The sequence below is a fragment of the Podarcis pityusensis genome (genome assembly GCF_964106645.2).
Source record: "Podarcis pityusensis genome assembly, chromosome: 5".
NCBI classification, from domain to species: domain Eukaryota; kingdom Metazoa; phylum Chordata; class Lepidosauria; order Squamata; family Lacertidae; genus Podarcis; species Podarcis pityusensis.
In genome coordinates this window covers 71,157,020-71,183,395 of record NC_138032.1, presented here as the reverse complement: position 1 = coordinate 71,183,395, position 26,376 = coordinate 71,157,020, and the positions used below count along the sequence as shown (strand labels likewise).

At 44.2% G+C, this 26,376-nt stretch overlaps 1 protein-coding gene and 1 long non-coding RNA gene across 5 annotated transcripts in view; one reads left to right on the top strand and one right to left on the bottom strand.

Moving 5' to 3' along the window:
• Positions 1-1,310: 1,310 nt before the first annotated feature.
• AIFM2 (AIF family member 2) lies at positions 1,311-9,906 on the bottom strand. 4 transcript variants are annotated; one of them, XM_081004748.1, is made up of 9 exons: positions 9,670-9,906; positions 8,723-8,929; positions 6,482-6,597; positions 6,273-6,392; positions 5,685-5,777; positions 4,561-4,669; positions 3,212-3,364; positions 2,051-2,251; positions 1,311-1,715 (listed from the first exon to the last, which is right to left on the bottom strand). In XM_081004748.1, the coding sequence occupies exons 2-9, from the start codon at positions 8,895-8,897 to the stop codon at positions 1,561-1,563; spliced, it is 1,122 nt and encodes a 373-aa protein (XP_080860874.1). In that variant the 5' UTR covers positions 8,898-8,929; positions 9,670-9,906; the 3' UTR covers positions 1,311-1,560. The 4 variants fall into 4 exon arrangements, with proteins under 4 accessions (XP_080860874.1, XP_080860873.1, XP_080860875.1 ...); XM_081004747.1 differs by lacking the exon at positions 9,670-9,906 and adding an exon at positions 9,071-9,241; XM_081004749.1 differs by lacking the exon at positions 9,670-9,906 and adding an exon at positions 9,042-9,177.
• Positions 9,247-26,376, top strand: part of LOC308476847 — a 63,717-nt gene continuing 46,587 nt past the window's right edge. Inside the window, exon 1 of the long non-coding RNA XR_013986133.1 lies at positions 9,247-9,353. This is a non-coding gene — a long non-coding RNA (uncharacterized lncRNA). The remainder of the gene's footprint in view (positions 9,354-26,376) is intronic.

Here is a 26,376-nt window from a genome sequence, read left to right as displayed (position 1 = left end):
CCTTTTCACTTAAGACTTATTCTCAAGGGAAAGTATCTTCAGTTTTATGACAGAGAAGTCTCTAGGAACAATGAGACCAGTTCCATCCTAGTCTGTCATTCAGCACTGCCACTGGGAAAGATATGTGGAACGGACTATATTGTAGTTTTGCGCTACTAAAAGACACCACAGAATCTGACAAATGGAGGGGGGATGCAAATGTACTAAAAAAAGCAACCACGCAGTCACAAATTGTAGTTGAATTTCCCCACAAAAAAACATCAGGTACAGTCATACCTCATGTTGCGTCCGCTTCATGTTGCATCTTTTCGGGTTATGTCCCACGGCAACCCGGAAGTGCCAAAATGGGTTACTTCCGGGTTTCGCCGCATGCACAGATGCAGCGCTTTGAGTTGCGGGCATTTCACATTACAGACGGGAACAGATCCCATCCGTAACATGAGGTACCACTGTACGTGCAAGTCTCCTAGATTTCAGCTGTTGAGCTTTAGGGGAGTACATAAAGTGCTCAACTTTAGTTGAATAGTGCCCAGTGTGTTATACAGTTTATTTTGAAGTCAATGTTAGTTCCATTCCTTCTCAAGAAGACAAAAATCAGCTTCACTAAACTGCCCACTTCTGCTCTCATCCATGAACAAAGGGAGTAATATGATGAGGCACCTTTATGTTTGTTCTTGAAATATCATCATCATCAACAACAAAGAGCTGTATTATGATGGGTGAAAGTTTTGAATACAGAAAAAAGTAGTGCATAATGGAATGTTATTTTACATTTAGCTTTTATCTACTTTGAAATAGACGACCGTGTGTTGGTGGCAAGGAAAAATAGGTATGTTGCTGTCATTTTAGATTTTTAAATCAAAACGATTCTGCACACACACACACAGGTTTGTTCATAAAGGTTTCAGTGTTCCATTCTTGACCCTTAGGTAGAAGGAAAACACTCAACTTGTAAATACATTTTTAAAAACAAAAAACTTCACTTTTTGAGGTCATCATACTGTATTGTTTAAGAAACAAACAACTTTCAACACACACAAAATATGTAAAGTAACAACAACTGCAGTGTTGAGGTCCTAGGAACTGATAAGTTCTAAAGCTTGAGCTATTCCACATCATAGCTTACACAGTTTTGGGAGCTGCATGGACCAACTGCCCTAAACCTTTTGGGCTTGGATCAGCTAGAAGTCAATATAAATATATTGGAAATTGTTTGCTTAAAAGAGGTAGGTTTAAGCTTAATATACCAAAAAAAGAAAAACTCAAGCAGACAAGACACACATAGTTCAATGAATACAGCACAAAACAGATTGTAGGTTGCTACTTCTTTTAATTCAAGAACTTTCAGAATCCATTATAGCTTATGAGCCAGATAGTAAAAATGATCCCAAGGTCCAATGTAAAATATAGCCTTGGATAAGATATACAAACCATATATGACAAAAGTTAAGCTTTTTAAAATTAGTAATAACTACCCAACCCTTCTTTAATTGAAAGGTTTATTCTTTTTTGGCACTGGTCCTGTTACACCTGCATCTTTTCTTGCAAGCCCCTTTCTATCTAGCATGGCATACACTGACCCATCTTTCTCCAGCTTTGTGAGACGAAAAGATCCCTGCTTTTAACTACTGTCACTAAGAGATGTCCCACGTAGTAGTCACTGATTTGGCCCACTCCATCACATCTTCCCAGTGAGATCAAGAATGTGAGTGATCCTGAAGGGGACACAAAGATTTATAAAGCTGTATTATTTACTTTAAGTCATTTATTTAACCCACATTTCATGCGAAGTCCATATTCCCCACTCATAAGAGCTATCAAGGCTTGTTCGCACATTTAATTAGCAACTATTATTTCTCCACCCGAACAATCCCAAGTAAAATGCTCGATAAAGTATGGAATGAACCAGCAGTACAAGAGATTGTAGGAAGTCCCCTAAAATAGCAGCTTCAAACTCTGGTGCAGTTATGGAAGCTCCTGTCATACCCCTTGTAATGCACATTTATCGAAGACGTGTAAGAGAGGCATGAAGGCACAAAACAAAACTTACCTGGTGTATAGGTTTTCAGAGGCTTCTGTGTCAGGCTGTTGACAATGTTTGTCACTGCAACATCTGCATGGAGCCCAGCATGGTATGCCATTTTTGGCTCGTTCACATCAGCACAATCGCCAATAGCATAAATGTTATCATATCCTTTAACCTGAAGGTACTCATTCACTTGCAAAGCACCATTACTTGCCAGCTTGTCGCCTAATGATGGATGATGGAATTAAATCAGTATGTAGTTCCATGAACTATGTAATTCAGTTTAACCTGTCTTTCTTGGTCTTATGGAAACCATGAACTCTCCACAAGCCACAAAACAAGTCTTATCTAATGTTATCTTTATAATATAGATATATCAGAAGTGCCCATTTTAGTATACAGTGGTGCCCCGCAAGACGAATGCCTCGCAAGACGGAAAACCCGCTAGACGAAAGGGTTTTCCGTTTTGGAGGTGCTTCGCAAAACGAATTTCCTATGTGCTTGCTTCGCAAGACGAAAATGTCTTGCGAGTTCCTGCGGGTTTTTTTTCCTTTTTCCCAAGCCGCTAAACCGCTTATCAGCTGATGGCTAAGCCGCTTAACAGCTGATCGCTAAGCCGCTTATCAGCTGATCGTTAAGCCGCTTATCAGCTGATCTTTAAGCCGCTTAACAGCTGATCGCTAAGCCGCTTATCAGCTGATCCGCTAAGCCGCTAATACTGTAGCGCTAATCCGCTAAAGGGCTTGCTTCGCAAGACGAAAAAACCCGCAAGACGAAGAGACTCGCGGAACGGATTCTTTTCGTCTTGCGAGGCACCACTGTATTTTCTTCCAAAGTCCCAGGTCTAAAAATGATTAAAATACATGCAGAATGTTATCTCTCAGTTCAACCCTATGCATGTCTACTCAGAAGCAAGACTTCAGTGGGACTTACTCCCAGCTATGTGTGCATAGGATGTGTGCCTTAATTATCTTCCCAAAACTAGCAGTGGAGGCAGATACTACGTGGTAGAGCCAGCTATATGAATAAAAGGCCACATTTTAAAAGGCATCAACATTAGCCAACAAATGAATACTGCTAGTCTGGTGCCTTCTGAAAAGTTACAATTCCAATTTATAATTGAGACATGAGGATTGGAAGAACTATGTTTCCTTAAACATGAGGTCAGGGTGGGAAATAACTTACTGAATGCACCGCTGTATGCTGCGGAATTGACTTTTATCCCAGTGCAGAGAATCACCATGTCGGTAACGATCTCTGTGCCTTTGTCTGTCTTCACTATCATGTTCTCTTTGAATTGGTTTAAAGTCAGCGATTGCAGGTTTTCAACTTTCTGACCTGTTGTAAGCAGACAAAAAACAAAAACAAGGACACCATATGTCACTGAACCACTGCAACAATCGTGCTCCCATCCTCTTGTGCTTTAAGGTATTTATTCCTTGAAAGGATGTTGGTTGACTTTAAATTTTAGAACAAGGGTGGGGAAACTTTTTCAGACAGGGTGCTCAGGAAGGCTGGAATATGTTAAACTGGACACATGGCATGGCCTGCAGAATCTCACAGGTCAGATAAAAGATCTGGAGAGCCTACATTCAGTCCCCAACCCTGTTTTATATTTACCATAACTTAAAAGTAACCAAGTGCCCAGTTCAAAACTTCCAATACAGTTTTGTTTAAAAAAGATGTGTTACTAACCCTCCTGGTTATAAAGAAAATCTTGGAACTCTATTATATGAGCAACTTCTAATTATAAAAATTGGGTTGGAACTTGGTCCCAGGGAGGACTTCACATCGTATACAGCTCCTGAGCAAAAACACATTTCAGTTAAAATAAATACACAATATCCTCACCAAGTAACCTGAAGTAAAAGAGGAACGAAGTACAGTGGTACCTCAGGTTACATACGCTTCAGGTTACAGGCTCCGCTAACCCAGAAATAGTACCTCAGGTTAAGAACTTTGCTTCAGGATGAGAACAGAAATCGTGCTCCGGCGGCAGCAGGAGGCCCCATTAGCTAAAGTGGTGCTTCAGGTTAATAACAGTTTCAGGTTAAGAATGGACCTCCAGAACGAATTAAGTACTTAACCCGAGGTACCACTGTATAATCTTATGCTTGCCTACTCAGAAGCAACACTCTCCAAGTCCAATGGGAGTACAGTATTCCAACTTACATGAAAGTTGCCATAGTATGTAATCCCCATGAACCACTCTAAATAACTTTTTTGAACAATGTACAAAATACAAACACTGTATGTCCTAATTTGACATGTGCATGCATGTTAACCATTTATGCTACTAAAATACGAGCAGGGGCTCAATCCTCTTTGCCAATTTTTCCTGTGTATTATTTTAAAAGTAGCTAAATAAATTACATGAGCATAGTTTCATTGAGATGCACAGTGTATGTATACCAAAGTACAAAAAGAAACTCTTCTGAAGCAACCCTAAATTGGTCTGGAAACGTTTAAGAGGAAAGATCATTTTCAGCTTTCCTAGGAGACAATTACATGCAATAAATGAGCTATGTACCTACTCAATAAGAGATGTACCCCCTCTTTTAAAAGGGACTCCTTCACCTCCTGCCGAACTCTGGGGAGCACTTCTGCATCTGCCAGTGCAACTTTTGAGTGAATAAGGGTGACCTGGGGACAAAACCACATTGTTGAATTTGTGAGTGTTAACAGCAAAGACCCATGACCTGTCTGCAGTATCAGTTTAACCAGGTTTTCGATTACTACAAAGGCAGCATTCTCACATTGTGGTAAATCGTAGTAAAGCATGGGTTCCCATGCATGAACCCCTTCATTCCTTTTTAGGGAGAAAGTAAAACACAGTTGGTGGCTTAGTGTTCCATCCAAATCAGGGATCATGGTTTGTTTCTCTCAAACCACAATCAGTAGACCTTAGCTTATCATGGTTTGCTTGGTGTGAAAGAAACCACAATTCCTGGTTCAGATACTACACTAAGCCAGGGAATATGGTTAAGTGGGTGCAACTGGTTTCATGCATGGTAAATAGTTTCCCTAGTATATCATGACACCTAAATGTGGCCATTGAGAGCCCATAAAATCATGCAGCTTTTCAAATTTTTGTCTGCTATGCTGGCAACTAAATCTAGATCGCTCCCCACCCCGCCTCCCGCAAAAGTAAAGCTTTGGCTTACAGAAGACATAGCAAGCTAGAATCCACTACACAGCCAAAGAAAATGGAGTCCCTGGATTACAATTCAACTTAACAGCAGAACTGGGCAACAACTCATCCAAACTGCAATTTCTCTACTTAAAAAAAGACCAAAAAAGAGGAATTAGCCAAACCTATAGCGTTGAGCATAGATTTAAAGACAAAGCAATAGAAGAGGAAAAAACGCCAAGCACCCATTCACTTTTAAAAATAAAATAATTTCAACTGTAATCCTATGCATACTTAGCTGGAAGCAAGTCCCAATGAACACAGTGGAACTTGTTCCCAAGTAACCATGCACAGAACTGCAGTTATCTGTTGGGGGCAGGGGTAAAGAAATGTAAAAAACTATAGAGATATTTAGAATCACACAAACATTTAAGAGTCCACACTTATGGCAACCCTTGTCTATTCTGGGGAAATTTCAATTACCAGAGGAATAAAATGGTGAGCGGTAATGTCACTTGTGGCTCCTACCTCTTTGTTGGGATACTTCGTCTTAACCTCCGCAGCCATTTCAACACCAGCAGAACCACCCCCCACAATTACTATGCGGGGAGATTTTTCAACCTTTCAAAACCAGGAGAAACGAGAGAGTTTAGATATTATGTTAACATCTCTTCATAATTTTAAACAGGATGGTGCCCGACATCTCCACCATCTGCATGCCTGGGGATCCTTGGGTCTTGCCTGTTTTCACATGCTAACAACGCATCCTGTGGAATTCTATCTGCCATATTTTATCTGCACCATCAGAGCGAATTTCAGAAACTCAAAAGTTGTCTTGAAAGATTCAACTTTTGAGCCTTCTGGCTGCCAAATGGAAGCTAGGCATTCCGTTTTGGCAACTGTAACCCTGATTTAAGGAGCCATTTGGTGCCTAGCTTATATGTCTGAGTTTCTGATTGAAAGGGAGTATTTGGACTTGCCTAACTGCCATCTTGCCAGAAATCAGCCTTAAGTGGCACTTTAGTGAGCCAAGGTAGGTCCATGTACAGACCCTAGACATAGCCATACACAAGGTGAAAAGACCAATTTCCCACCAAAAGGAATTTGCAACATCACCTCTTGAACCATGTCCTCGTAGGTCTGAATAGCAGACTGCATGTCCATGGGTTTGTCAAATTTTCCTGGGAAAGGCCCATCACTCCCTGTGGCAAGGATCAGGTGGGAATAGCAGAGCTGCTAAAAAGAGATGTTAAAAGAGTGTCAGTCGGACCTTCTTGCAATTCATATCTACAGGCTACCACAGATTTTAGCCTCAATGCACTCACTTCACCATCATTCAACAGGACATGCCGTTTCTCCAAGTCAATTCCAATTACCAGACCCTGCCGGAAACTGCCTCCAAAGGTCTTGGAGAAGGAGATGAAAGTTTTCTTGGCAAATCCTACAAAATGATGTATAGAATTTTCAGGCCATTAATGGTACTTAAAGAGCAAGACTACAAAGAAGTTAAATATTTAATACGTGTATAGCCTAGTCTATGTGTGTGGCAGGTTGAGAAGGTAGAAGCCCAAAGTAATAGGAGTAGACCGCAGGGGGTGCATGCTACATTCAGTGTGTCCCCCCCCCCCAAAAACCCTGCAAGTTAAAATAGCAACCTATAACAGAAACAAAAACACTTCAGTCCAACCCACCTGCAGGTCCACACCATGTGTTTAAACCACACCCAGCTGTATTCATGGAAAAGAGGAGACTGACAAGAGGTATGATAGCTATCTCCAAATATCTAAAGAGCTGTCACATGGAGGATGGAGCAAGCTTGTTTTCTCCTGCTCTGAGGGCAGGACCCAAACCAATGGATTCAAGTCACAAGAAAGAAGATTCTGACTAAACATCAGGAAGAATTTTCTGACAGTGCAAGCTGTTTGACAATGGAACGGACTTCCTCGGGAGGTTGTGGACTCGCCTTCCTTGGAGGTTTTTTTGGGTGTGTTTTAAATGTAAGGCATGGATCTGCTCCAGTTTCTAGGTATAGTGAACTTTTTACAAAAGGCAACACAAAAAGAGAAAACTTAATAATAAATTAGGGTCCTTTATACCACCACAGGACTTAACCACCTCATTCTGCTGCATGTGTAGACTAGGCCTCAGTCATAATTCTGCCCCACAAACATTAAGGCTCCCAAAACTGCTGTATGAATATACATAATTTTTTCTGTCTGATTATTCTACCAATGTATTCAGAGCAGTATACAGTGTAAAAAAAAAAAGTGGCATAAATCACTGTACAACTACCAATTTCTAAAAGCAAAGAAAATACAACCAATTCTTCGGATCAACAACACAGAAATGGAACAGAAGAGAAAGAATCAGGGTATTGCTCAGGTGCCCTCAGGCTTCTCAAGTTGCTAAATCACAGAATTTCAACCCAGTGTCCTGAACTGGTTTAATTTTGAAACATTTTCTTGTTATAGCAGGCCCATATAACTTCTTGTCTCCTCAAACCAATATTGCCACTGTGGGTGCAGTAAACCTCATTATCACTCCCATCTGGGACTGCAAAAACGAAGGAATGTCAAGTACTTGGAGTGGGAGAATCACAGGGTGCTACCTGGAAACTGTGTTCAGCTTAGCAATTCACGCAGCAGCAAAATTTGCCTAAAGATTTACAGGGCATTTAAAAGAAAAAGAAAAACGTAGTTTCCCAGCATATGGCCCTGACAGGAAAGGACACATCAAGTTGTTCAGGACAAGGGCAGGGAGAGAACCAAGTGTAGGGAAAAGAATGAGGCTACAGTTGCTGTTATGTGCAGGATTCAGCCTGGTTTTGCCACCTGGAAAGAGGTATTTGATTATCAGGCTCAGTACTTAATTTCTGAACATAGACCAAGAGCTCCCATCCTACCTACAAATATTCTCATAGCACACTGGAGCTGTTCGTGGGATGGGTTTTAATGGAGAGGATATATTAATTGCAATTTATCCCTCCAGGCACCCACGTGTGTGGGTTGAACAGAGTTCCAAAATCCCATCCTTGGCAGCAAAATTTATAGAGCATAAGCGTTAAGCTATGAAACTTTGCTTTGAGCAAGTCCAGCTTTGAAGGAAGCCGGCTCTCCCTTTCTTGCTCCACTTAACAATGAATCAGGCTACAACTTGGGAGGTAAGTTTAAAAATATAACTGACTTACTGATCATCTTGCATTGGTTCATAGCAGTGGCAACAATATAAAATATATATGCAGGGGAAATAGGCATATTTACAGTGTAACCAGCTTCAGACATCTGTCTGAGCTGGAGCAAGCAAAGGGCACATCTGCCCCCATGGCTGGTTGCAGGAAGAGGGGAACAGGAAGTACTATATGCTCCTTCCTCTCCAGGAGAACAGGGGAGATGACATCACCCAGAGCCCTCTCTACCAACTGATTTCTAAGGCCTACAAGCAACACAACTCTATGGTGTAAGCCCCTATCTGTGCAATTTGTTTGACCGCTTATCTGCCTCATACAAACTGCCCATATCTCAGAGAAAGAAGCACACATAGTGCTGCCCCCAGAAGGAGAAGCTCACCACTCTGTACGGCAGCCCGGAGAGCAGCGACATTGTGGTGGAAAGCGTCCCTCATGTCCACCAGAACGAAGGGGACTCCCCAACACTTGAGCTTGCGGGCAGCTTCAATCCCGCCGAAGCCGCCCCCGACTATCACCACCTGCACCGACTTGTCCACAGAGATTTGGCCGCCCATCGCAGAGAGGAAAAGGTCTTCAGCCAAGGAAGCTAAAGAAAATGAGAAAAGAGGGGGGAAAGTAATAATGCTGTGAAGAGTTCAGCTGAGGAACAGAGACCTATGTACTAAGTGCACCGATTAGTTTTTACTCATTTTACTAACCCTAATTTTGCTAATTCTAATTAGATTACTTATTGGCACATGCTGTGTTGTGGATACTTCATAAAGCATGGGATCCAGAAACCATAAGAAAGTCTCAGGACCGCCTGATCCCTAATATATCGATTCAGTCTCCGGGATCATCCGCAGGAGGCGCGTCGCCGGCTGTCCCCGGAGCTGCTGAGGCTCATTTGATAACTGCAGGGAACAGCCTCCGGCGTCATCAGCCGATTCCAACCGGGATTCAGCGAGCGCCTCTTATGCAAACTTTCAGCCGTTTGCTGAAAACGACTCACTTGCTGCCAAGCTCATAAGGTAGGCAACTAACGGAAATGCTTGGCGCCTTCTTCCTTAAAACTGTTATTATTATGGAAAGCTGCCTTGTTTTTGTTTGCTTGCTTTAATAAAACTGCGGCATGCTGCTAAAAAGCCGAGAAGCATATATCGGCCACTATCCTCTGTTGCTAACGGAGCAACGAAATGCCCCCTTCCAAAATGCTCGTAAACACTGCCTCGGTCCAAGTCAGGCCTCTCGCAAAACTGGACTCGTAGAAACAATCATTATCATTATTTCCAGTTATTTCCGCCCCACAAAGGGAAATCTTTGGAAGCTTTCCGCATTTCCACTTACCTGCAAAATGGAAAGTCTGCAAGCGAGCAGGAAAAAGCTGCCGCTTCCGCCCTATTTATTTCCAGGGGGCGGAGGGGGGTGGTAGCAAGAAAGTAGCCTGAATCACTGGTCCGCTTTCGATTGCTATCTGCTGGGTAATGACTAAGGAACCGGGCGTCACTCCAGATATCCCGGAAGACGTTTAAGGAGAGCGCCGTGGCGCACGGCCGCCTTCCCTGCCTTCCCCATCTTTCTGCCCCCTAGCGAGGCGCCGGGACTGCCGGCGATCTTGTTTCATAACCGGGCCTGCTCTGCGTGCTTCCTCGGGGAGCCGCCTGAAGTCCATTGGGACTTACTCCCAAGGAAGCGCGCTTTAGGCTGAAGCAGCATGTTACACAGTACGGTCTCCCGGCATTATTTGCAGCAGCGGTACGGTAATTTCCAGCGGGACTCGCTCCCAACTCTGCGCGCAAACATGTTCCCGCTGTTTTCGCTCCCGGGTTTATGAACGGCAGTCGTTTCGATGGCTTTTATTGGGAGCATCTCCTTCTGGAGTTAACTGCTAACCGCGCTGTATCTGTGAGCTTGCCATGTGGAAAGATAGACAACATGAATTCTGTATTGGGGACAGCCGGTTATATGCATGCGAATATATTTGCTGCTGTTGGATAACCTAGTCTGAGTTTGCAACTCAAGAGGTGGCCCAGAGTTATGTGGGGACAGCTTGTGTCCCCTGATCGCTAGGACATGTGCTTGGCTCTTAATATGGCGGCTTTTGAGACTTAATGGTGCAACCTTATGTTTGTTTGCTCTGAAGTATCCCCGCGATGGGGTGAGCTCCCATTCGGTCCCTGCTCCTGCCAACCTAGCAGTTCGAAAGCACGTCAAAGTGCAAGCAGATAAATAGGTACCGCTCCGGCAGGAAGGTAAACGGCTTTTCTGTGCGCTGCTCTGGTTCGCCAGAAGCGGCTTAGTCATGCTGGCCACATGACCTGGAAGCTTGTACGGCGGCTCCCTCGGCCAATAAAGCGAGATGAGCACCGCAACCCCAGAGTCGGTCACAACCGGACCTAATGGTCAGAGGTCCCTTTACCTTTACCTTTAGGCCCCACTGTGTTCAGCCAGGGCTTTCTCTGAGGTAAAAGTACATAGGACTGCAGTTAAAAAACTCTGGCACCTTCACTTTAGGCACCAGGTAAAAACATTTCTTTTCTTTGGACATTTTATTAATTTGTGGCCTCCTTCAGTGGATTGGGGTGTTAGTTCTGCCATTTTATAAAGATGAATGTGCTGTTTATAACTATGTTGGCTCAGTTTCAGTTTTTGGTTGGGTTTAACCTATGTGCAATTTTTGTGTGTGCAAGTTGCTTTGAGATACTTTTCATAAAAAAACTCCCAAACCCAATTAATAAGTACAATGAACAAACAAACTGGACATTGCCCACCCACTTCCAAGTCTGTCTTCACATACTTAAGGACTAAAAACTTAAAAGATCAAAATTCATGCTCCCTCTCCTGTTACAAGTTTCATCCCTGGGGTTGCCATCTTTTTACCACCCTTGTTACTGTGCTTTTAGTAGCAGCTTGATACGTGGAACTTTAGCAGGTGACATTTTTCCTCATATAAGGAAAAATGATGAGTGATTGGGCAAGCTTGCTTGCTTTGTGTCATTTTCGTATGTCAGGCTACTCTTGAAAGCAGAGAGTCAGCAATTATATTCTGTATTTGAATGGTAGAATCATGGAGTAACTTGGAAGTTAATTGAAATGAATTAATTTTCCCAAGCCTCGATTGGAAGGTTTATGCTGCTGTGTTGTTTTCATTTTTAATTCTGTCCTTTTGCTTATTGTCGTTTTTATTTTTTAATATGTAGTTTTGCGTCGGCAAGATGCCTTGGAAATATTTACTGAGCGGTGATATATAAATTTCTTTAATTAAATGAAATACAAGTAGAAATCAATGGGAGCCAGGCTTACATGGGAGAAAACTAGGCTGTTGCAACTGGAGACATATATGAAGCTGAGACTGTCCCTCCCCATATACTGAATGACCCCTGCCATCTGCAGCAAGTAAAATACTGCACACAAACACTGTTTTCCACACTGCAACCAATTTATTGAAGCACCTCTACCTGTGAGCCATGCCCTGGACTCTCTTTCCAAGTCCCAGGGCGAAACTCGTGTAACAGGTGAAAAATTTCCAACACTCAACCTTTCTCCTTGACATGCTAGCTTTCTGTGTGAAGAGAGCTTTTACATGCGGAAACACACCAGACACCTGAAGCCCTCCCTGCTTATAGTCTAAAGAAGTACATATTCCAGTCCAGAAATGACTCTACCATTTGCTTTTTCTGGATGCACAAGGGGCTGTGGTCCTATACCCACTTTTCTGAGAATAAGCCTCATTTTAATTCTTTGGGACTTGCTTCTGAACAGGCGTGTCTAGGATTGCTTTGTACATCAGTCACATATCATGAGATTGAATAGTGTCTTTGCTTCTTTAACTTATGAGCAGTGCTGATCTGTATAAATTTTGGCCACCCACATTTTTATATAAGCAGATGGCATTGCATTACTGGGAAACATGTTGCATAAGCGTCGTTGCATACCTCATCCTCTTCAGGGAAGTTCTGTGATGCCATAATATTAAAAGTAGGCAGATCAAAGGCGCAACACCATATTTTATATGCTGGTGCTCTAGCTTTTATTTTGGGCTAGATAGAATCAGGACCCGGAGTTTAGTACATAGCCTAGGTGTGCACAGTTCTGCAAATCCTCTGAAATGGCTGGCTATAAGTAGTACTGCATTTGTGCCAGTCCAACTTACCAATAAAATGTTGGTCTTCTGAATTTGTGATGAGATTCTTCCCCTCCACTTCATCATTAAAATATATATATCAAGTATCATTCAAGTCCTCTCTGAAGGATAATTGACTCTAGTGTTAAACTGAGGACGTGCTCTGCTTTGCAGAAGGGGAAGAGAAACGGAGGCGGTGTCAATATTAAAAATACAGATCGCTGTATGCGATAATGTCAATCATTTTTATCAATCCTTATGCTTGCTTAAAGGATGTGTTGTTTTCATTTAATTGTGATGAAAGGCAAGATAAACACATTTTAGTTAAATAAGGCTGATCTTCTTGGTGAATTCAAAATTGGGAAAGGAGTACAACCAAGGTTGTATATTGTCTCCCTGCTTATTTTACGTATATGAAGAATTCATCATGCGAAAGGCTGGACTGGATGAATCCCAAGCCGTAATTAAGACTGCCGGAAGAAATATTAACAACCTCAGATATGCAGATAACACAACTTTGATGGCAGAAAGTGAAAAGGAATTAAAGAACCTCTTAATGAGGGTGAAAGAGGGGAGCGCAAAATATGGTCTGAAGCTCAACATCAAAAAAACTAAGATCATGGCCACTGGTCCCATCACCTCCTGGCAAATAGAAGGGGAAGAAATGGAGGCAGTGAGAGATTTTGCTTCCTTTTTTCTTTTTTTAAATAATATTTATTAAAAGTTTAAGAATTAAAAAATAAAAATAAAAAAATAAACAATACAAATCAACACATTACAGTACATATACATAAAAAAGAAAAGCATAAAAAACACAATACATCAAAACAGAAACAGAAACAGTTAAAAACATATCCAATATTTCCATATCTTTATCTTTCATTAACTTGTTTCATCGACCTCCTCACACCTCCCTTTTTGTATTCTAGTTATTAATTGTTTCAGCAAATCCTTTCCATCTTTCACTATTTTCTATCATATAATTATCATAATTTATTTTAACCTTATCTTACCATTAATACCCTAAAACTTATTTGTACTTAACTCCTTATAACATTTCTACTAAAGCCATATAATTTCATTCCAACATTTTTCTAACACTCATTAATTTTGCAACATTTCTCTAAATAAAATTAATTTTATACTTTTTCCCCCCCAATCCTCTTCCACCGTCTCCTCTCCCTGGTCTTGTATTCTGTCAGCCCTTTCTATCAATACCATATAGTCCATTAACCTGGTGACCTTCTGTCCGAGGCTCTTAACTCTCTTCCCTGTCCCTTCTGCAGATCTTCTTCATATATATCCATGCACATTACTTTGTCTTCTGCTGATCTTGGTCTTAATTTCCTTCCTTTGGCACTAAGGAGTAGATCTCGGGGGAGCTCCAACCTAGCAATGTCTTTATTCCTTCTCAACAGGTCAGCCCATTCTCCATAGTCAGAACTAAAGTCCAAAAGATATTTCAGAGCGCCACTCTCCCCCTGACCCAAATCCAAGTCCCAAAGGCCAGAGCATCCCTGCATAGGAGGATCTAGCCAACTTTCCTTCTCCAATCCAAGCAGGGCTCCATCCCACTAAATCTGACTTTCTCTAGATTCAATCATAAAAGGCAACAGCTTATGTTCATCAAATTGCCTCTGGGAGGCCGGGGCTCCCTCCACTTGAATTACTTGAGATTCAACAACAACTTTCTCCTTCATCTTCTCCACAACTTGCCATGTCAAAACAGATTCCTGGGTCAATTCCTGAGTAATTTCTGTATAAGTATTCCCTTTTTGTCCCAACTCGGCCGTTTCCCCCCCCCCCAAGTTGTCAATTTTAGTAATCCTCACATCCGTCTTCTAATGAAGCTTTTCCAATAAAGCACTTGTCTTGCAAAATGCAATCACTAGGGCTTCTTCTGTCAACATTCTTGCCCAAGGTCAAACTCTAGTTCTCGCACTCTTTAATCTCTGCAGCTAGAAAATTCCCCAGCTCCACTCCTGCAACAGTTCCAAAAGCTCCCTCTAAAGGAAACAATTTCTATTTGTATCCATCCTTTTAAGCACAGATCCAGCCACCGAGCTAGTTTCAATTTTCAGTTACTTTTCCCCCTCCTTTTTAGATGTAAAAGGAAGCAATTGAAACAATGTATTACTCTTATTTAACTATCTGTCAACATCGTTTTGTTCTCAGTCAATGAAGCATCAATCTTACTGACAGTCCGTTCCCAGGTTCGAAACGGTGGTGATTTATCTTTCTTCACTCTCTCTCCTGCAGGCTTAAACAATAGAATTTCCCCCCTCTTCTCCTGTTTCCAAGGGGGGGTTAATTATTTTAACCGATGGAGATTTAATCCTTTACAGAAAACTTTCCAGGCTTTAGCTTGCAACGTCTTTGCTTTACTCTGTTTACAAAAAAGGAAGGGGGACTTCCTGTTTGAGACCTTCCCATTTCGATGCCAAATTAAGAAGTTTAGAAATCCAATTTTCCGTTCTACTCACGGGTAGTTGTTTAGAGTCCAATTGTCCACAGGGAAAAGTCAGCGCTCTCCGGCAACAGCAATGCGGCTTCACTCCGTGAAAGAAGAAGTCGATTCGAAGCACCGCACCGCTCACCCCACATCGCTCCGGATCCCCGAAACCGGGTTTCCCCGTGAGTAGGGGAGGCGCAAAAGGTGCCAGCCGAATCCCACGTCCACAGGCTTCTCCCGCCTGTGGTTTTTAATGGGTCTCCGTCTCGCCGTGGCAGTTCAGACCCTGATTTCCACGGAGCAGATTCCTCCCGATCAGAGGAAATCCGCCATTGCCAGAGGCGGCAACCCGGAAGTCTCGAGAGATTTTACTTTCTTGGGCTTCATGATCACTGCAGATGGTGACAGCAGTCACGAAATCAAAAGACGCCTGCTTTTTTGGGAGAAAAGCAATGACAAACCTAGACAGCATCTTAAAAAGCAGAGACATCACCTTGCCGACAATAAAAGCTATGGTTTTCCCAGTAGTGATGTATGGAAGTGAGAGCTGGACCATAAAGAAGGATGATCACCGAAGAATTGATGCTTTTGAATTATGGTGCTGGAGGAGACTCTTGATAGTCCCATGGACTGCAAGAAGATCAAACCTATCCATTCTTAAGGAAATCAGCCCTGAGTGCTCACTGGAAGGACAGATCCTGAAGCTGAGGCTCCAATACTTTGGCCACCTCATGAGAAGAGAAGACTCCCTGGAAAAGACCCTGATGCTGGGAAAGATGGAGGGCACAAGGAGAAGGGGACGACAGAGGACGAGATGGTTGGACAGTGTTATAGAGGCTACCAACATGAGTTTGAGCAAACTGTGGGAGGCAGTGGAAGACAGGAGTGCCTGGCGTGCTCATGGGGTCACGAAGAGTCGGACACGACTAAACAACAACAACAACAAAGCTTCATTGAATTAGTGGGCTGAGAGCAGGTCTACACCATACGTAAGCTGCATTCCCCCAAATAATCTTGGGATCCGTGGTTTAAGGAACTGTAGCTGTGGGGGGGGGGGACAACTGTTCCCAGGATTCTTTGGGGCGGGGGGCAATGTGCTTTAAATATATAGTGTGCCTACCTACATTTCTAGATAAAGGTGCATCCATTCAGGTTGCCAGAGAAAATTTGTCAGATTATGGCCACTAGGAGGTGTAAGTGACTAAATTGATCTGCAAAACAGAAACCCCTTTTTTGAGTGGAAGCAAAACCATCAGAACCTGACAAGTCCAGGAAACCAGAATTCGCATCCTTAGCAACTGGTTGAGGGGGGGAAACGGGGGTAATGATTGAGCAACTCTTTGGCAGTTCAGTAGTTGAGGGGGTTTGCAAATGCAACAAGGAATGGAAGCACATTTTTACTAAAATGAATTCCTCCTAGATGTTGTTGGCATCCATCTGTCTTGGGAGATACAGTGGTACCTCGGGTTAAGTACTTAATTCGTTCCGGAGGACCGTTCTTAACCTGAAACTGTTCTTAACCTGAAGCACCACTTTAGCGAATGGGGCCTCCTGCTGCTGCCGCGTCGCCGGAGCCCGATTTCTGTTCTCATCCTGAAGCAAAGTTCTTAACCCAAGGTACTATTTCTGGGTTAGCGGAGTCTGTAACCCGAAGCGTATGTAACCTGAAGCGTATGTAACCTGAGGTACCAATGTAATGGAGTGCGCCTCCAGGGGTGAAATCAAACCACTGGAGAATCACAGTGCCTGAAGTGACCTCTCCAGGGTGCAAGCCTGGCCAGTGTCCTGGATAACTTTAATATGCAGGTAGGCTAAAATTATAATAGTGCATTTGCTATATTTTGCATTTTCGCTCCTTCACAGCATTTGCCTGCCTATAGCTGAGCAGCATAAGACAAAAAGGCATGAAAGACACAAGGCTGGTTCTATCCTTGGAAGTCCTTCATTGCAGCTGGATTTATTGTCCCAAGTCAGTGTGCATAGGATTGCATCCAGGAACTCGTTTATTGTGCATAAAATTTGACACACACCTATAAAGAACACTCCCCGAGATCCCCTTCAAACACTTGGCAAAGATGAGATCCTGCCCCCCCCCCCCCCGCACAACAAATTTTAAAAGCCAATGAAATTTCAGCTCTGGACCCGAATCAACAGGGATGCTTGGCCAATATAAAAAAACTGAGCCCAAACAAAACAGCTGAACTAAAAGAGAGTTTTGTGAATAAAGGGGAAGTGTAAAGGAACAAACTAGCAGCAAGTGGAAAGTAACTTGGAATACAGAAGTCACTGTGGTCAAATGAGACCTTCTCCCCCTCCCTGCCCCCACCCGCTGGGCACACTACAGGTGTTTTTCTTTCCAGGCTTTACAAATATTGTTGCATACCTGCTTGTTTTGACGTTATTTTCCCACTGCAGCCTGCAAACAGGCACCCTCAGTCAACAGCCAGTATGCTTCAGAGCTCTGTTTGTTTTCGTTCTATGGACTATTTAAAAGATAAGTATTTAGCCTTGAGAAGGAGGAAGGAGCTAAAAATGATTGGAGTCTCCCGTATCTGAGTCACAGTAAAATGCGTTCAGAAGTTCCTGAATTGCCCAGTTGTTATATCTAGTACAACTCTCTGGTTCAACTGCTCCACCAGTTATCAGCAACAGAACCTCAGCATGTCAAAAATAAGGGAAAGGAGAACATGCACACATGATCAATTCACATAAGAGCAAGAATGTATTGTTTGTGCATCAGGACAAAACAGTGAAAGCATTGCCTTCCCTTCAGCAAAATGTCCTAAACCAGTGTGGTGTAGTGGTTCGAGTGTTGGACAAGACGTGGGAGGCCAGGATTCAAATCCTTACTGAGTCGTGAAGTTTGTTGGGTGACCTTGGGCCAGCCACTGCCTCTCAGCCTAGCCCACCTCACAGGATTGTTGTGAAGATAAAATGGGGCAAGAGAGAGAGAACCATGTTTGCCATCTTGAGCTCTTTGGAGGGAGGGAGGGATCTAAATGTAATCATAAATAAGATTCCGTTTCCGTTTGGACCTTAGTTTCACTCTTGCATGAGGCTGCGATTTACATTTTTGGTTTTTTTTGGCAAGAATTACTATCTGCTATTAAATTTAGAAACAGCTTTACATGGTGTCCAACAGCAAATCACAACAATAGATAACCCACACACCAAGGGACAGAAACAACAGCAGCCTCAGAGATAATAAAAGAATCAAACACATCTGTGTGAAAGTTATCTGCAACTGAAAGCAAGTTCACTGTTCCCTAACAGACGTGAGGCAGCTTGAAAGTGGTGTCGTCTGCTGGTTTTGTGGCCATGGCCAGGCTCCCGTATGGTGTTGGCAGCTGGGGAGGGTGATTTAGGGTAAGCTGAAAGCCCTACTCCAAGCTGAGGAGCACAAACTGTGTTGAAGGGTGGAGAAACTGACTGGCTGGGTATGTAGTGCAAAATCAGGGGTGGGACCTGAGATGCATTTGGATTTATCAAGAGCTGGTCTCACAAAGTAAAAAGTGACCAGAGGTTGGTCATTTATTCCCAACTCAGGCCCCTTAACACTTGACTTTCCTGTTGGAAAAATCACATTGAAAGGAGAATGGGGGAGAGATGCCAGAAGGAAAGAAAGAAATGCATTCCTGCCTAGTTACACAACCCACCACTCTTCAGAGCAGGATTTAAAAACAGCCCTTCATTTATAGCTTTCCCTCCCATTGCTAATGTCCCTGTGGTTGATCAAAGAACACCAGCCAGTGGATTCACACCCAGACCAGTTTGTCTTTGTTTTATTGGCTGTGGACATCTGTTAATTGTATGTGTAATGTGAACGAGGCCAGCAATCTGACAAGAACAGCAATCTGACAAGAACGAACTCATCTTTGCAAGCAAACAGAAAGGAAGGGAAATGGCTTGGGTTAGGTTCCAGAAAAGCATACGAAAGGAGTTCATGTAGGTGTTTTCAAGTAGGATTCCAAGTGAGGAACCAGCCATTACTTGAACAGTACCCAGGCCTGGCAGGCAGCTGCCAGGAGCTCAGAACTGGTGAGGCCTATCAATGCTGATAGCTGTCCTGAGGCCCACTTGCTTAGGTGGCTGGGTCTGCAAACCTTCGCTCTCCAAGGTTTCAAAGAGGGGACATTTCTAGCGGGAGTTGGAGATGCTGGTGATTGAACCTTGGAGTTTCTGCTTTACCACTGATCATAACCTCTGCCATGAGCTATGGTGCTTTTGTTGGAAGAATTAGTAGGCATGGGAATAGTTTTGCGCCTGTCTATCTTGTCCATAGGGACGCAGGTGGCGCTGTGGTCTAAACCACAGAGCCTAGGGCTTGCCGATCAGAAGGTTGGCGGCTCGAATCCCCGCGACGGGGTGAGCTCCCATTGCTCGGTCCCTGCTCGTTCCAACCTAGCACTTTGAAAGCACTTCAAAGTGCAATTGGATAAATAGATACCGCTCCAGCGGGAAGGTAAACGGTGTTTCCGTGCGCTGCTCTGGTTCGCCAGAAGTGGCTTAGTCATGCTGGCCACATGACCCGGAAGCTGTCTGCGGACAAACACCGGCTCCCTCAGCCTATAGAGCGAGATGAGCGCGCACCCCCAGAGTCGTCCGTGACTGGACCTCACGGTCAGGGGTACCTTTACCTTTATCCTGTCCATTGGTTCTCCCCTACAATTGCCCCCTATCAGCTCCCACTCGCATTATTTATTATTATAATAAAGGTAAAAGGACCCCTGACCGTTAGGTCTAATCGTGAACGACTGTGGGGTTGCGGCGCTCATCTCACTTTACTGGCCGAGGGAGCCGGTGTACAGCTTTCCAAGAAGGCTGTAGAGGTGTTGGGTGAACCTCCACTCAAGTCCCTTTCATGTTTCTCAGCTGAGGAACTGCTCCCAGAGACCGATCATATAGCGCCAGCACCCACTGTGCACCTGTTTCTTCTCTCACTGATCAATTGATGAGCTGCTTTTCACATTCAAAAAATCAGCGAATGGCAAACCTCATGGACAGCTGAATCCATGTTTCCCCAAATCCTAGTCCAACACACCAACCACTAGGCCAGGGGTCAGCAAACTTTTTCAGCAGGGGGCCGGTCCACTGTCCCTCAAACCCTGTGGGGGGCCAGACTATATTTTTTGTGTGGGAAAAGAACAAATTCCTATGCCCCACAAATAACCCAGAGATACCTTTTAAATAAAAGCACACGTTCTGTTCATGTAAAAGCACCAGGCAGGCCCCACAAATAACCCAGAAATGCATCTTAAATAAAAGGACACATTCTACTCATGTAAAAACACGCTGATTCCCGGACCGTCTGCAGGCTGAATTTAGAAGGCGTCTTTCTGAGCTGCTGCGTGGAAGGTTAATAACACCTCTTGGAACAGCCCGATCCAGGAGATCTAGGAGGGGCAGCGGCATCCAAAATAAGCAGCCAAGGCCTTTGGCTAAAAAGAGGGCACTGAAAAGTACACAGGTTGTGGGTTTCCTTGGAGTCTGTTGGGCCTGTAGTTCACCACACATTAGAGCTTCCCTTTTGGCTGGGCTGGACCTGGGCTTCCAAGAGAAAGAGACCTTTTATGTGCATGAGAGATAGTTTGATTCATCCAAAGCTGTCCTGTCTCCATTTCTTTCCAAGTCGGGGGGGGGGGGGAGACTTCATTTTATTTATTTGCCTTACTGCATCATAGGAAGACCAGCAACTAAGAAAACTTAGGCAGCACCTTCCTGTCAACATTTCACAACAGAATGTACCTTTCCTTCATGTCCCCACCGCAGCAAGGAAACGGCTGTGGTATTCAAAGAACCTGCTGGCTTTAAAAAACTTGTTACACATCACAAACCTTCCCAGCAACTAAAGGACTTTTTCTCAGAAGCTTCATATACAATCTACCTTGTGATTTTGTCTGAAGGAAGCTATTTCTTGGATTTGTCTTTAGGTCTATTCATTTCATAAGATCTGTATACTGCTTGCCTTTAACAAAACCTCAAAGCAGTTTACAAAGAGCTACAGTTCTAGCACCCTTAAACTATAGTTCACAAGATTCTTGCGGGGAGGGGAGTCATGTGCGCTTTGAATTTATGATGCGAAAGCATGATTGTACTTCAAATTCATGTTTCTTGTTTAATGTGGGTGGTAGTGAATAAAGTTTTACTCAAGAGTAGACTCACTGAAATTAATGAACCTTTGCAATGTCCATTATTTCCAGTGGGTCTACTCTGGGTAAAATATAATTGATTACTACCCTGTATTTCTATCCTGCAGTCAGGCCCTGATAGCCTTGGGTCACCTGTTCCACATTTATTATTAAGATTACAAAATAAGAAATCATACTTTGAAATACTGAGCAGGCAGTAAGCCAGCTGCTCCCTAGTTCATTCTGCACATATTTGTTGTGTGAACCTGGCATTCTCCCTATTGGACATTAGAGGCCACTGTTTTACCATTCTTTCCAGGCAACGTGTGATATAGATTTTTCTTAGGGTAATTCTGGGTGGCCGGTTTATTGTGGGGTCAGTACTGTACATGCACACAAATTATTTTTTGCAGTGTCCACATGACATTGTTTGCATTAAAATGTCATTTCTTAGAAAAAGCCCATTTCCAGTTACATGGGCATCTACAAGGACCTGGATCTAGATGGACGAATGGTCTGATCCAGGCAGCTTCCTAAGTGTACTCAGAAGGTAGCTCTACTGAGCTCAAAAGTTCCTTGTACACAGGAGTGGAGCCCTAACCTGCATTGTGCTTTACAGTGTATATCTGTGTATATCTGCTTAGAAGTAAATTCCATTTGGTTCAATGTGGCTTTGCTCCCAGAGATGTGTGTGCAAGCTTCCTGTCTTGCAAGCTTTTGCCTGAGTGCAAAGCGAGATTTGTGCACAGGAGCTGTCTTGCACATGCATGGCAGATGTTGTTGCATCTGCATGTCTCATTGATCTGGCTGGATTCAGATGGGTAGCATCATCGACACAACGCCTTCAAGCGTTCAAAGCACTACATGTGCGTTGCGTAACAGGCCTTTGGCTGTTACACGCGATCATTTGCACAAGCCTTAGATCTAGGCTCAGGAGCGGGGACACGGCATCTCTGTGAAGGAAGGTCCCTTGCTATTTCTAGATGCAGAACCGAGGCCAGGAGGTTCTGAATTGGCCGGTGGAGGTGGTGAGACAAGCACAGCTCTCCTAGCTATAGCCCTTGGGCTACTGCATCAAATGCCCATGAGAACAGAACATTTTCACTGCTATTTGTTAAACTTCTTCTGAAAGGGTTGGATGTAGCGTCATCTTTAGGTTTGCCGGAATTCTTGAGGTTATACACCCTACACCTCTGTGGCGATTTATTTCCAGACACTTAACGTGTGGTGAATTTTCAATTTCCAATGAAATAGGCTGTTGGAATGCTGATAGACTTGATGGATATTAGGTTATGTTGATGCATGCTTTCACCTTTGACAGAAAGTGTTTCATTTCTGGCACGTAGGCTCCAGAAGGAAACAGACCGCCCCTGCCCCCCATGGTTGGAGCCCTGAATTCTACCTCAGGCTGCCAACATCCCTGCAACCCAGACTTGTCAGCCTCACCTGAATTCACCCCCCCCCCATTTTCTTAGCACCCCTGCATGCGAAGGCAGGCTCTGGTGGATTGAGTGGGCAAGACCAATAGTGGGCCCAACGGTCCAATGATGGTTTCTGCACGTGCTGTAGAGGAAAATGGGGCAGGTGAGGCTTGTCAGCTTGGGAAGTAGCCCATATAGGAGAATGAAAACTTTGATCCTAAACATCTGCTACCTTGCGGGATATCTTTGAGAGAAGAAAAGGCTAAGGAGTAAACCTTTCACAAATATGGAGTGGAGAGTCTCTTTGGGGCCACATCAGCAAGGCTGAGGGGGTTCTTGTCATCGGGGCAGCCCAGGACCTCCATACACCATGCCCAGGCTTGTGCCCTGGCTTGTGCCCCAGAGAGATCATCTCAGTGCTGCTAACGCCGCAGTTTGACTTCACCCCCAGAGGTGAAGAAGAACACCTCTGTTGTTTCTCGAGACAGACAGTTGCCATATATCTTAGCCCCCTCACCTTTCAGGTCTTAATTCACTCTTGCGGTCTTAATTCTCACCTTCCCCCCTCACTCCTGCTTGCCTGCCTTCTCCCTGGCCCTCCCCACTTCCTAACTTCACTCCACCAGCCCTGCCAGGCCAGCATCCTAGAGAATCACTTTTCTAGCTGTTCCAAATCTTGTCCATCAGGATTAATTTCGGACTTAACTAGAAAATGAGGGTGTTTGCAGGACTGCAGCTGATTCAAGTGCAATCTGTCTAGGCACAGAACATGGGAACTGGATAGGCAGATTAAGCGGGGAAGAGAAGAAGGCTTGTTTCTGTTATTCAATCACTTTTATAGCTTGGGAGGTGGAGGAAGAGTCTGGGAGGAAGAAGGAGCAGCGGCAAAGAGAAAAGTCTTGGGTATGTTTTTGCTTATGTCTCCACTGGAAGTCAGGGTGACATGGAAGGTAAAAAGCATTTCCTAAACAAGCGCCGAGTCGCTTTTTAACAGTCCTGCATGCTAGCCTGTCTTTCCCCCCGAATGGAGGTATTTGTTCTTAGTTTAAACAAGCCGGCGAATGTCTGGAAGTGTTTTGAGTCACAAGGCAAGGCTGTTTCTTCCTCAGAGCCTGCCGTTTCAATGCTCCCATTTAGAACATCCCACAGGGTCAGCTTGCAGCAGGAAGAGCTAGTGGCTGGACGTGATTCTCAGCAACGATCATAATTATAGGTTCTCCTGGATAAATAGATAACATGTGAACCTCACCGAGTACGCTAGTTACTTTTGGAAGGTACAGCCCAATTTATTCTTTTGAAACTTGCGGTATACTCACAACCCCATGTGCACATTGGGGTGACTGTGAGTTGAACACTGAATGCACACAGTAGTGTGTGTTGACATCGAGTTTTAAGTGAGAGGGGACTGGTGCACACCTAGAGAGCCAGCTCAGTGTGTGGCCAGATAAAGCCCTGGAGTCTCCAGCTGCTGATCCTCATAGCAACATCTATTTAATTATTTAGCCCAACAGTCAAGAAGGCGGTTTCTGCACATGCTGTGGAAGAAAGGGGGGGCAGGAGGGCTCATCCATTTGGGAAAGTAGCCCATCCAAGAAAAAGAAGACTGATCCTAAACCTCCGCTGCCTTGCAAGATATCTTCAGGAAAAGAAAAGGCTAAGGAGTAAACCCTATGCAAATCCAGAGTGGAGTCCCTAAGACTGTTGGATGGTGCCTTGATGGCCTCCTTCTGGCAACTCCTGCAGCCAAGCTGGTGTCAAACATAATTGCTCTACTTTCCTTTGGGCCACATCAGCAAAGCCAAAGGGGTGTGGGGGAGTCTCGTCATCTGGGTAGCCAAAGACTTCCATACACACTACCCAGGCTTGCACCCCAGAGAGGTCAATTTGCTGCTGCTAACTCAGTTGTTTGACTTCGGCCCTGGAGGCACACTCCATTGCTTCTCGAGGCAGACGGTTGCCAACAACATGATACCCTGCTTTTCTATCAAATATTCTCAGCTTACAAGTGATAACTTTAAAAAAAGAGGTCCAAATCTTGCACTTTGCACGCACGCCACCCTTAAGACCCTGACTGCTGACTGAAGCCGTAGTGTGCAGATTCCCTTCAGCTGTGCAAGTGGAAATAATATTTCTTCCTCAACAGGGAGGCGAGAAGCAACATCCCCTGCAGTTTCCCTTTCTCTGGCAGGAGGACGAGGGTAGGATGGCCTTCCTGGGAGGCAGGGGTGCAAGCTCCCAGTGGCCCCTTGGAGCCCCAGCTGGTATGGCAAGAGGATGCTTGCCTGCTGCCCTGGCTTCCCTAGGGCAACTCTCTCTCCCACAAAGGAGGCAGCGCTTGGTGATGCCACCACCCTTTGGCCCCCTGTGCCAGTGAAGGAGAAGACCTGCTCCTGCAACTTAACTCTTCCCTCCCCCTGCCACCCCTTCCTCATCCCTCTTCTTGTGTATTCCCGTCATGTTGACATTTTACTATTTGTTTACTGAGTGAATAAATGGCCGGGTTGCACTTAATAGGGCAGGCTATTAATAGGGCAGGAGTGGCATGGGAAAGGGGACGGAAGGAGACAAGAGTGCAAACGGGCTGCTATTTCCAGCCGGCCTCCAACTAATTTTGAGCCTGGCTTCAAAAGCCAGACTGATGGAGAGGATATTAATAGAGCTGAATGAAATCCACAGCTTTTGTTGCCCGCGGTGGGAATTACAGCGGTTGGGAGGGGGAGCGAGAGAAACGCCGAACCCTCTTTTCAAATGTGAAGCTAGGAAAAAATGCATGGCATTTTCCTACAAGGGATATTTTCTATTACAAGCTCAAAAAATGCTACTAAGATGTTTAGAACTCTAAATAAAAACCCTACTGAAGGCAATTTGAACACACATGCCCATAGACACATGGTTTCAGTATGTGTCTGTGTGTCTTATCTATCATCTATCTATCTATCTATCTATCTATCTATCTATCTATCTCTATCCTACCAGGAAAGGAAGCTCTGACCTTTTCATAGAATCATAGAATTGCAGAGTTGGAAGGGACCCCTGAGGGTCAGCTAGTCCAACCCGCTGCAATGCAGGAATATGCAGCTGTCCTGTACAGGAATCAAACCTGCAACCTTGGCGTTATCAGCATCATATGCTAATCAACCGAGCTATCCAGCCTTTTATAAGGCCACTCATAAGCTGCCTGCTAAAACAACTGTCTAATTAAAGCAATCTATTAGCTCAGTTGGTTATAGCATGGTGCTGATAACGCCAAGGTCACAGGTTCAATCCCAGCTGCATATTCATGCAAAGCGGGGGGGGGGGGGGTGAGTTACCATACATGATCCTCGGGGTCCCTTCCAACTCTTAGGATCTTAAACATTAAATTGCCTTCGTGGTCAGGTGTGTTTTTTTAATAAATTGCCAAGGCACTCTAGGATTTTCCTTTGCAGATGGTGTAGCAAAAGCTTACCCGCGTCAGACATAGCAGTAGCAGTGGCATCACCTAGTTGGGGCTACAGCAGCAGCAGGAGCCCATTTCATTACTCGGTATGCCATACTGGCTGTTCCCCATGAGGCCGACTCCACACATGGAGGAAGACCACATCCTAGTGGCTGAGCATAAGCTTGGTATGCAGGTCTCAAGTTCACTCTCCAGTTATCTCTCCGATAACAGGGCTTGGGAAAGGCCTCTGTGAGAGATCTTGGGGGGAGTCACTGCCACCAGAGGAGGAGATACAGGGCTAGATGCAAATGCTTTTTGACGCTACAGAATCGGCTTCACACTTCTTGCTAGATCAGCTGGTATCCAAAAAACCTGGATTCTATCCCTCTCAACCCCAGTTAAGGATTTCTGTGAAACCGGCAAAGCTTACATACTCTCCCCCCATAATTGCAAAGTTTGCATACCTCTCTCTCTCATCCTCCTAAGACCATCTGTCTGATAATGTATCA